The 11,956-nt window shown below is 38.4% G+C and overlaps 1 protein-coding gene across 1 annotated transcript in view; it reads right to left on the minus strand.

The window, feature by feature from the left end:
- Positions 1-10,605, minus strand: part of LOC122464967 (protein eyes shut homolog) — a 122,028-nt gene extending 111,423 nt beyond the window's left edge. The window contains exon 1 of the mRNA XM_043542444.1: positions 10,402-10,605. Within this exon, the coding sequence (XP_043398379.1) occupies positions 10,402-10,579 (178 nt within the window). The 5' untranslated portion in view covers positions 10,580-10,605. The remainder of the gene's footprint in view (positions 1-10,401) is intronic.
- Between the last annotated feature and the right edge of the window lie 1,351 nt (positions 10,606-11,956).

An 11,956-nucleotide genomic window follows, 5' to 3' on the forward strand; every position in this document is an offset into this window, starting at 1 on the left:
GTATATATATATATATATATATACACACACACACACACACACACACACACACACAGTAAAGATAATATTTCCATGCTTACTTCTAAGAAGTACATTTTATATAAATAAGCATGGAAATATTATTTTCACTGTGAGCACAGACACAATGTGTACGTCATGTTGATTGTGCTCCTGAGAGGTGAAGACCTGCTCTGTGTAATTTTACTTTTCCCTCTACCACTTCATAGACATTACGCTCTACTATCTTCCCTCCGGCATTTCTGCATTTATTAGTGGGGAAAAAAAATCAATGCAATTTATTCACCTAACAAAAACCATAGCAAATTGTACATAGCACAAGAAAGATATATACAGACTATGGGTCACATTAATCCCATGTGTAGAAAAGTTCACTCACTACTAAAGTGCCTCTTACAGCTGTGTATGGTGTATACACTCCTCCTTTAGCGCTGCCCTTCCAATGACTGCTCTGGCACTGTGGTGATCTGCCTCCTCTTGAGACTCAACCCTCCACTGAGGTTGTGTTTAGTCCTATCCCTTCTGAGATAACAGAAAGTCAAACACAAATGCCAATCTCACTGTCCAATTTGCTGCCTGTGATGCTAGGCCCAGTGGTCCATACACCCTTTACCAGTAATCTGTAACCCCTTCTCAGGGACTTCAAGCCATTTTACCAGGGGTGGGAGGGGAACCAATGATCCTAGGACAGAGAGTCAAGATTCACTCTCTCAGACTCCTTGCTGCCACCTCTCTGGACTTCTTCCTCCCAAGCACACCTCTCCTTCTTTACATTCACCCTACTTTCAGGACCAGGACTTGCAGGGTGCCCTTGGAATCTGTTCCTTCACTGAAGGCCTCCTAGAGCTCTCTCCCTGGAAGTCCAGATCCTGCTCTTTTGTCATTGTTCCTCACCACAGGAGCCAGTGGCTGCTCCTTGTCTCTGCTAACTTCTGTATTTAGAAGGGGATCCCAGAACCAATCTTTCCTCTGGGATTCTTCCTTGACCATCCCAATTTCTCTCCTCTAGTCCCAGAGAGGGACTACAGAATTCTTCACTCTCTCTATGCAGCCTCCTCCTGCTCCAGACTTCCTTCCTCTACACTGACCACCCAGTTTCATCTCCAACTGGGAATCATCTTTAATTAGGGCTGGCACAGACTCAATATTCAGACAAGTAGGTTAACAGGCCTCTCAGGCCCACATTAACCCTTTCAGAATCATACACATCTTCTCTCCATCAACTTCTAGGGTTTACACACTAGGGTTGAATCTGTCCACACAAATCTTGGAATGTTCAACATTGTAACCAGCTGCATTTACAATGGTAACAAGAGATCTGTGCGAACATATTATAAAGTTTAGGCTAGTTCAGTAGTAAAGGTGTCAGATTGGGACCTCAGAGATCAGATTCAATGTCTTGCTCTACCACAGATTTCTTGTGTGACTTACTGTCTCTGTATCTCAGTTTGCCATCTGTGAAATGGGTAATAGGTATTTCCCTATTCCGTAGGGGTATTGTGAGGATAAATGCATTACATATTGTGAGGTGCTTGGATAGTACAGTAATAGGGCCATATACATACCTAAGATATTAATTTCACTGTAAAATTTCTCTCATTTGAGATTCACAGATGGAAATGAAAGTAGCTGGGTTTTATACAAAATATCTATTGGGACCACAAGCCTTTTGTTAAAAATGAAAGCAATCGAGACCTTGAATTTCTTGGATTTGTTATGAAGCTTTGTGCCAGAAGCATCTGGAGGAAGTCACATGAACTACCTTCTGGATTTCTGATTTGCTGAACCTAATTGCTTTGAAAAAGAGAGCCAACATGTGATTTGCAGTCAGGTTCTCATAGGAACAAGCTGTAATAAGTTTAGCTCTGCAATTTCCAAAATCCCAAATACTAAGGAGAGTTCTGTAGGTTTGTGTGGGGAGAGAGGTAGGCAGAAAGTGGCAGGATAAAAGCAGAGCTCCTTTGCTGCTTTTTTTGCCTGTGGCAAAGATTCCAACAATTACTGTAATTCACTTTGAAACCCTTAGGATATGTCTACACTGCAATTAAACACCTACAGCTGGCTGTGTCAGCTGACTCAGGCTTGCAGAGCTCAGGCTATGGGGCTGTTTAACTGTGGTGTAGATGTTTGGGCTCAGGCTGCCTAGAGTCTGGGACCCTCAAGTGTACTCAGAGTGTCTCAGATGTACTCAGTGTGACAGCTAAATAAAAGGTAGAATAGATTGTTTAGCAAAAGTAATCCTGAACAATAATTTACGCTAAACAATCTGTTCCACTTTGTATTTAGCTATCACACTCTGAATACCTTTCCTAGACCTGAAGAAGAGCTCTGTGTGGCTCAAAAGCTTGTCCCTCTCACCAACAGAAGTTGGTCCAATAAAAGATATTACCTCACCCACCTTGTCTGGGACCAACACAGCTACAAGAACACCACATACAACTATCTGAAACCCTTAGGCAAGCTTGACACCTGGTCCAGACCTAAAAAAAAAGTAACACTTCAAGCTGGGTACTATTTTTTTAATCTAATCTATGTACACGCCTGATAGCCTCTGAATTTCCATTTACTTGCTCTGGCATCAGCCTCTTCCTAGTTACTCCTGCACTTACAATATAGGCAGATATATTAGCCCCAGGCTAAGTAGGTCCCTTTTCCCTGGGTAAGGTAACAGGGAAGGTTCCAGAACAATCAGGAACCTTCTAGAAACAATTAAGACAGGCTGATTAGAACTCCTGCAGCCAATCATGAAGCTGCTAGAATCAATTAAGGAAGGTTAAGTTGAGGGCTGCCGTGAAGCTCCAAGGTGAGCAAATCCGCCAATAAGCGCAAGACCCATCAAGGTAGAGTAGGAACTTTGTCACAATATATATATATTGTGTTGGCTGCCATAATTCCCTGAATTCTCTCTTCTAAGAAGGAAACTGATAAGTAAGGTAGAGAGGAAGCAGATGAGAAACACCAGTCAAGATAATTTTATAAAACAAGAGGGGAAGGAGCTAGATTGATATGCAGGAAAGGAAAGGGAAGGTTCAATAAGTGGGCAAGGAGGGACAGACTGCAAAAGGTCAGAAATAATCTAAATGGCTGCTACAGAGTCATGTTAAGACAAATGAACTTCTGGGGGCTGATCTAAGCATGAGAACTAACAAACAATTAAATGGATAATAATATTAAACCAGTGTTGTCCTGGCTAATCAGACTGAATGTTTTACGCTTTGTTATACATACACTATTACCATTGACATCAATGGGAGCTGCAGTTGTATAGCCATAGGCAGAATTTGGTCAATTGTGTGTAAACAGTGAAGGTATAATCAGACAGATTTTATTTAGTACATCTACTGGTGTTATTTCACTGCACTTCAAATGCTGATGAAAATCTGTAACCACAAAGTCCATATCAAGATGGTGACAAAAAATATTTTTCCTCTGCTATCTCTGTATATGACCATGTCATTACTTTCTGCCACAGTGCAATAAGATTTTAAGAAGTGTTAACACATTAAGCTTTGCAATGTTTGTCTAGACTTACATCAAAATGCAAGATTACACTGATAATGAAAGGGCAATGGAGAAAGTTAAAGCTATTTGCATACCTTTATACATATACACACGCATGCAGACACACACACAAACACCGCCCCCCCCCCTTTACTCACAATAGCATTTCTGTTTATTGTAGTATCAAATAAACTCTACTGGAATGTCTAAGTTCTCCCGATGTACCATTCCTAAAACTGTTAGGATAGCAACTGGCATAATAGCCAGTATATGAACAACCAGATACATAATTTATAACTATGTCCTAATTTGTCCTTAACAAGGGGAATAGCCTTAAATTCATCTTCCAAGGAGCAAACAGTGTTTCAAGAGCATGTGGGGGGGGAGGGGGAGGAGAGGCAGGGTGTCATTCTATTAACTGGTCTTCCTGCTTTTCCAAAGACCAGACTCAAATCAAGGGACTTCATTTATTCATTCATTTTATAAAAAAATCAATGAATGAATAAATCTGCAGAAAAGTACCATCCTCCCAAGCTTCTCTCTCTTCCTTTGCTTCTCTTGACACTGGCTCTAGCTTAGGGAAAATACTGAATATATTACAGTATTTTTTAAAGAACATGTATTTTTTAAACACAACTAATAGAGAGAGACTGCTTAGTACAGACCTTACATGCCTTATTATGGGCCTGATGCTGTGTGCTTACAATTCTGATTGAAATCAGTACTTCACAGGATCAGACCCTGGTATATTTATCTTCATGTTTTAATCTTGGAAAGATGAATAAAGGCAAGGAAGAAATGTCAAGACAATGATGTTAGTCAAAGATTCAAATAGGAAATCGTAAGTTAGAATTAGTTTCTACAAAAGCTGCTAGTCAAACAGTGATTTAATGTTCAGTCTGATACTATCAACTATTAATTAACAAATCAGGAATTTGACACTGTCCACGTTAAATACATCTCAGCTCTGGTATAAATATAGAAAAATCTCCAGACAGGTCTGTATCAAGATACAGATCTGATTCAACTGCCTCCCATTTTATGCCTAGTTTTGCAAATGGAGTTGACCTTTAAGCATGTACAGAATATACACAGGCAAGATATCAAATTAAACAAAAGATTTCCTAGTTCTAATGTATGGCATTTAAATAGTCTTTTATTGCACTATTTGTAAAACTTTTATAGAATACTAAAAAATGTTGGGGACATAAACATGTTAATCCTATAATTAATTGTCAGAGACATACACTTTTCTCCAGCACAAGGCACTGATATTCTAAATCTGTCACTACGAACTTTAGAGTAGTAGACAGCCATCTGCTTACATGCAGTCACTAAAACAAAGCAAGTATGTGTATCCTACTGTTTTCTCCGCTGAAGCATAGGGACATCATGAAGAAGCAGAACAGTTTAACTAATATAAATTAAGTCATAACTTCATGGTGAAAAATATAAATGAATTTCACATTGCAATCAAAGTTTATTTTACATGCAAATAACACTGAGGGATTGGGTAAAAGTGAACAGAAAAATTAGAAAGTAAGGCACAGTATACACTGGTCAGTCATTAGCTTTATGAATTATGCTTTACTATATTCCCTATACCTAAAGATCTCTTCTTCATATGACATGACTTAGCATTAGTTTGTTCAACACTAAATGTTTAATTTACACTGGCAGCAAGTCTTTTGTGAAACCCTGTGCTGCATTTCAAGTCAAAGTTGTTAAAACAAAGCCTCTAGCAGCCAGTCACTAACAGATAAGTATTCTAGAAGTGTAGTGTACTTTCACAATAGAAGTAAAAAATAGGAGTTAGTGTTTTAAAGGAAAATGAGGCCCAAAATGGTTTCATTTATATATGTAGGGCCACATCCTCAGATGGTGTAAACTAGCATAACTCCATTGAGATTAATATAAGATTGAATTCAGATTGAACTGGACTTCAGTATAGCTACATTGATTTACACCAGCTGAGGATCTGACACATTATGTAGTGTTTCTTTAACTAAACAGAGAGAGAGTCAGAATTTTACAGATTCTCGTTCAAACACATTTCCGATTTCTGAAGTGTCCAATTGTTTGGTAGAAATATGTATGTGATCTATCCACTACTGTTCATGCTCAGTCCTACCCAGAATATCTGCTATACCCATCAGGTTGGCCTTAATATCTCAGTATTAACATTTTAGGTTTGATTTTTTTCTCTTAGGGGATGAACAAGCTGTTCTAGTATGTCACAGAAAGAGTGACATACTAAGAAAAAGCAGTAATTGCAGATAATTTAATATACTGAGCTGAACCATGTAACAGAGATAATGACATTCTCAGGCTTCCACCCTAGAGGAGGAAGGGCCAATATGATGTCAGAAATATGTGACTGTCACTGGAAAACCAACTGATGTACATGTAAGCTGAGCTACATGTAAGAAATTCTCATACTAACAGAATAAAAAGACCAGCAGATAAATAATAACACTCTTTAGCATGTTCAGTCTGCAGTATACCAGTTAAGTACACTAGATATTTTCTTGCTAATACAGTGACTTGGTTAGTGATGGAAAGTTGAGGGATGTTAGGATGGAAAAGAAGTGAATATATTCTTGAAAATATTTAGTAATTTTAAAGGAACATGACTCTCAACCTCCAGCATTATATAGAGGCTGATTGCAGGGGGACACACAAGTAGCCAGAGGAGAATTTCCCTTATACATGTACAGTGTAGGGCTGCTGTAAGTGACCTTACATTGCCTCCCTTGCAAACCTAGTATTGGATGAGCTAGGAGTGGGGCTGTAGTGCATAGTGACATGAGGATTCTGGGCTGCACCCATCCCTCTGTGCTGTGTCTACTAGAGAATTAGACCCAAAGCAATGTAGTAATTGATCAGTTCCATTTCTGGTGATATCATATCAATGTATAAATCCCACTCAAGACAAGCATTAAACAATATTACTACCACCACCATCATCACATACCATCAACACAACTGCAGCCACTGTATACAGACTAATATCAGTGTAACCAAATCTGAACCTGAATTGTGCCAACATATAATGAAACTGGAATGTGGCTGGGTGCCAGTCATCCGAATAGGCCTTGTCACTCACACAGTAGTGCGGGCTGACTTGCAGTTGAGTGACAAAGCACCAATCAGCTGCTCACTCATCAGGAAGAAGCAGATGCTAGATGATTTTACTCTGTGTCCACAGTGATGCAGACAGTGTGGTTGTTGCAGCCAGGGACCCTGATAGCCTTATTCTTTTTGCTTGCAGCTTTGGGTGAAAGCTGGCACATCAAAAGAACGAAAGTTCTTTCCAATTCATGACATTTGTGAGAAACTACAATATAGACCTACTGTGCTGGAAAATCTGCTTCAATTTTGTACCCTGACTGGTTGTGAGGCTCCTTCTTTTTTTGTTGTACACAGCAAGAATATCATATGGATAGTTTTTCAATGACACGATCAGCTTCTAACACACCTTGAACAGGGTGACCTCGACTTGGAGAAGATGAAAAGTGCAGAAGAGTTTATTTGTAAGATGTACTGCTTGCCAGAGATCCACAGCACTAACAAAGCATGTGGTCATTAGACGCTCTTCCCTCAACAAGTGATGCTCTTTTCTTCCCCATGCAGAGAGCTAATTAGCAGGCACTAGTCAGGAAACAGGGCCACTGCTCAAATCCAATACTTCCTCCTTAAATTACAACGCATTGGAAACAGGCCTGGTGCACAGCTCATGTCATTGTCACCAATACCAGCAGACTATATGGAGACAATATTCTGTGGCTGCATAACAGGGTGCAGAAGTCAGCAATGCAGGTGCAGCACATCACAACTTGTTTGTACAAGGGCATGGAAATGTAGGGAATTGGAACAAGTTTGTATCAATGTACCTGATACTTAGTTCTTAAGGATAGTATTATCAAATAAGTAAATATGTCATAAGTAACCTAATCTGCCACTGTGACTTGAAACACAACGTTAACATGTGTGCTTAACTTGTGTGAATTTTGTAAAAGGTTTACTTAATGTTTAGTCAAAATATATTTTCACCTGTTTAAGAATAAGTGTTTTCAGGTTATGTGTTATTTCTGATTGTTAAGTCAGCTTGTATTCTTTTGTTTCAAAGTGCTAATGTTATAAGAGCTAGGTAAACATGCACTTTCATGGTTGTGTACATATTAAAATATTTCTAGTACCCCTTGCAAATAAACTGAAATTCAAAAGCTTTATAAAAGGTTGTGCATATTATTTAATCACTTGTATTATATCCTACAGCTCATTAAGATTCCACTGAAGTATGTTAATCCTAAACAAAAAGGAAATGAAGAGACATCAGCAATTTCCATGTGTCATTTTGTTCTTTGTAGAGCCCTTTATACACAACCTACATTTTGGGAAAAACTATATTTGGATTCAGCACACCCTAATTGTATTCAAAAGTTTTGTTACCAACTTTTAGCAAAAAATCTTCTTAGAGTTAACTTTTCTGAAAACCTGACCAGTCTATAAGCAACAGGTACAGTAAGAAGAGGCTGATTAATATGTTCTGTTTAATATGCTGAAGACATGGTGACAATGGTTTAAGTGTATGATTCTTTGTGAAGAAACAGAACTCATTTCTCCATCTCCCTACCCCTCATTCAAAACCATAAAGAACCATGACATCTAATAGTTCAGCTACTTCTTGGAGGAAGAATACTCAGTTTGTGCAAAGCATGGAATATCCTGTAACTTTGCCAAATAAATGGTTAAATCCTATCACTTATTGTAATAGTTCCTATACTTTTAATTTGTTATTCACAACAATGCTTGTGCACTGAGTTTCAAAACATGGAATAGAGGAGAACTGAGTCATGTACTTTAACACACAGAAGAAAAATATGTGAGATTCCCTTGAGACATCTTTACATAAAAAAGACTGATTCATCCTGTACATATACTGAAGACAATGGTGTTGCACCAATGGAGATGCAAATGAGGGCAGAATTTGTTCTTAGGGTTTACTTCAAAATCTTCATTGTGAATGATTTTTTAAAAAGAGTTTCTATAGTCAATTGACCTGATTTCCAGTAAAGTCCTCGGGCAAAACTCTCATTGACTTTAATGATGGAAATACTGGGTCCAGAGAGTTTGATTCAATCCTGTGATTATACCAGCTTTCACCAAAGTAACCCAGAGTAAAGAGCTCCTGGAGGCAGAAAGACCAGTTGGTGGGTGAGATGGCCTCAGCACAAGGCATTAACTACTTCCACTTGACTCTGCACTGGACAATGCAGCCCCAGAAGCAGGTGGCATTAGCCAAGGCAGATGCATTCATTCAGCATATACCGTGTGTATGCCCTGCTAGCAGGATGATGATGGCACTTCAGCTGTAGTTTAAAGATGCCTGCTCCTGTCAGGATCCCCAGAAAGGCCAAACACTATGTGAGTCCCCTCTGAGGTGTAGGAGCTCCTGCTGGTACATTTGCACTCCCTGCAACATTGAGGGTGAATCTCTCCCTAAAATTCAAATAACCAAAGAAATAACCCTCAGAAAGATTCTGTATTGCCATAAAACATGTTCTGTCTGAAGAACTTCCTTAGAGAAACAAACATTTTTTAGTCAGGTAGTTTACGGCACAGCTTATATAACTAATGAATTCAGAAACAATTATACAAGGTAATTCTAGATAACAGATGTGTGGGATATATTCCCAAAGTTCAGTTTTAACACTAACAATTTGAAAAAAATCTGAGTATGGTTTAGTTTACTACAAACTTGGGAAAGAGATGAGAAGTAATGAAATATGCTATGAAATCCAAGGCATCACACACTGCAGTCATTTTTTCTAACTTAGAGTCATTGATTGGTTTCCCATACAGTACAATGACCTACTTTCAGCCAGTTATACAAGGTGATGCAGGTTAGTTCCATTATCTTCAGATATATTGACAATCTGGAAAGTGCATTTTTGGCTTTAGTTGCGTGGTACTATTTCATACAATGGAAAGTCTATTAGAATGATATTAGAGCTTTAATTATAATGGGGACATATTATCCTTTAGCTACGCACAAGTAATTCCCATTAGTACTAATGGGAATTATCCACCACCATTGAGAGGTGATTATACCTTACACGTTAAAACAATATTTTAAACCTGCTATGCTACTTATTAAGAAAAGGAAGTTTGAGAAGTAATAGCATAAAAGTATTATGATTGCAAACATAAAAGGGAACAGCTACTGACCAGTTTGTCTTATACCATTCATAATTTTTTACAAGAAAACCAAAGTTATCCAGAGAAATCCTTTTATCTAACATCAAAGCTAACTAAAATATGCTGCTTTGAGCTGTCTGTGAAATATCAGCATCCACATACAGCAGTAATTCAATAAGGGTATAAACAAAATGCAGGGGAACAAAAGTTTCTTAGAAGTCAACAGTAGTTCCATACAGCTAAAGGGAAGTCAGGCAGAAATTTAGGAATAGTCAAACTGTCCAGCCTAAGAAAAATTGGGAGCAACAATTGCATTCTGTTGAAATGAAAAGCTTGCTGTCTTTAAGGGGATATAAACATTTATCTTACTTTGCATGACTAACATTTTTTTCTCTTCCAAAGGTGGTGTAGTGTTCACTGGCTGTTGGCATTCCACAGTGTAATTTATTCTATTCTGCAATTGTTGTTAATGTGCCTGCTTCTGTTCTTCACTATACTGAGCTTCACATGAATGTAATTCCATTTATTCCAGTGATCTTACTCCTGATTTACTGAGAGTGAATGAAATTAGAAGCTGGAAAAAATGTTTGCAAATCCCTCTCTCTGTCTTTTTTCCCTGCTCAAAAGGAACAGAACACTGACACTTAAAAAATGAATATAGAAAGAATGAAGCACAATTACCTTTTTCACAGAAACGCCCAGTGAAATGTAGAGGGCAGTCACATTGAAATGATGTGGCCCCACTAGAAAGATGGATGTGATGACAAGTCCCTCCATTATGGCACAAACTCTCCTGACACACTGATGGCAACCCAGGAGAACTCAAGGAAGGCTCAGCAGGCTTGAGAAGTTCAGACATATCAGAAGCTGCAGCAAGGACATCTGTTGACAGGTGTGTAGAAAGAGGAAGCCTGGAGGGATACAAACAAATGATTAAAAGCAAAGAATTAAGAAGTCACAATGAAGTCTAATTTCAAGCAATACTAAAAGTCCATGCATGAAGTTAAAAAAAAAACCCAAAATTGGATTAATTTTTTAAAAAAATCTTGGGGCTGAGTATTGAATTTAAATAAAAATTGTATGTGCATCAATAATTCCCAAGTCAACTCCCCATCCTGCAGGCAGTGAAATAAATAAGAAAGGCAACTCCCTATGCATTCACTGGGGGCTCCTAGTGGAAGAATGTGTGAGTTCCTACCAGGCAGGAGGAGATCCTCGCTCTCCTTGCATGCAGTACAATTTACACCAGTCATTAACTCTAAATCTGAGGGTATAGCAAGGTAGTGATGAATAAACAGAGAATTATATATCAAATTTTTACAGTTTAGGGTGGGTTGTGCTAATTATTTAAATTTATTGCATGAAATTCTCAATCCTATAAAGACAGCTCATCATAGCTACACACCTCTCCCCTCCCCACCAACACTGTAAAACTGAAGGACAAGTTATAATCATATCACAGGAATACAGTACCTGTCTAAAAGAGGTGGCAGTGTTCTACTAACAGAATGTCAGATATGGTCACTTTACTTGTACTAAAGTTTTGATACGAACACTCTAAAATTATCCCATGATCAAATCCTCTCCTAGTGCAGTGTATATCTGTACACTGGTAAATACTAGAGGTGGAAAGAAAATCTTTTATTTGAAAATTTTTGAGATTTTGAAAACAAAATCCTGTTCTGCATTGGGACAAAAGAGGGAAATCTCAAAAATGTGCATAAAAAAATTCAGGTCAATTGAAACTTTCCAATAATTCTGAAAGATTTCCTTTTCAATGTTGACATTTCCCTCCTGCCCCCCCCCCATTTTAAATGATAAATTAACTTAAATTTCAAAAAGAAAAGTCATTTTGAAGCAAAATCTGGAACTTTTCTATATGCAACTTCTAGATGGCCATTAACTGACAAATGACAGTATCTTGCAGCGGATGTGCCATATTTTCTTTCCTGCCTGAAGCCAGAAGGGACTTCCAGCATATGAAGTGGAAGTTGGTTGCTATACTGGGGGAAGATTTTTGGATTCCAGGGGCAAGCAGAGACACTACTGAGAATCAGAGAAGTTTAGGAGTTCCTAGACAACCAGGTCCGGGAAACATAAATACCCCAGGTTCAAGAAAAGAAGGAGCTGGCCACTAAGGAACTGGTGAGAGACAAATTCAGAGAGGAGGGCTGGCAATTCATAATCAGCAGAAGAGGTCACAACAGCATTCTACATGTCTGGAGACATGTAGGAT

The sequence above is a fragment of the Chelonia mydas genome, chromosome 3 (genome assembly GCF_015237465.2).
Source record: "Chelonia mydas isolate rCheMyd1 chromosome 3, rCheMyd1.pri.v2, whole genome shotgun sequence".
Classification (NCBI taxonomy): Eukaryota; Metazoa; Chordata; order Testudines; family Cheloniidae; genus Chelonia; species Chelonia mydas.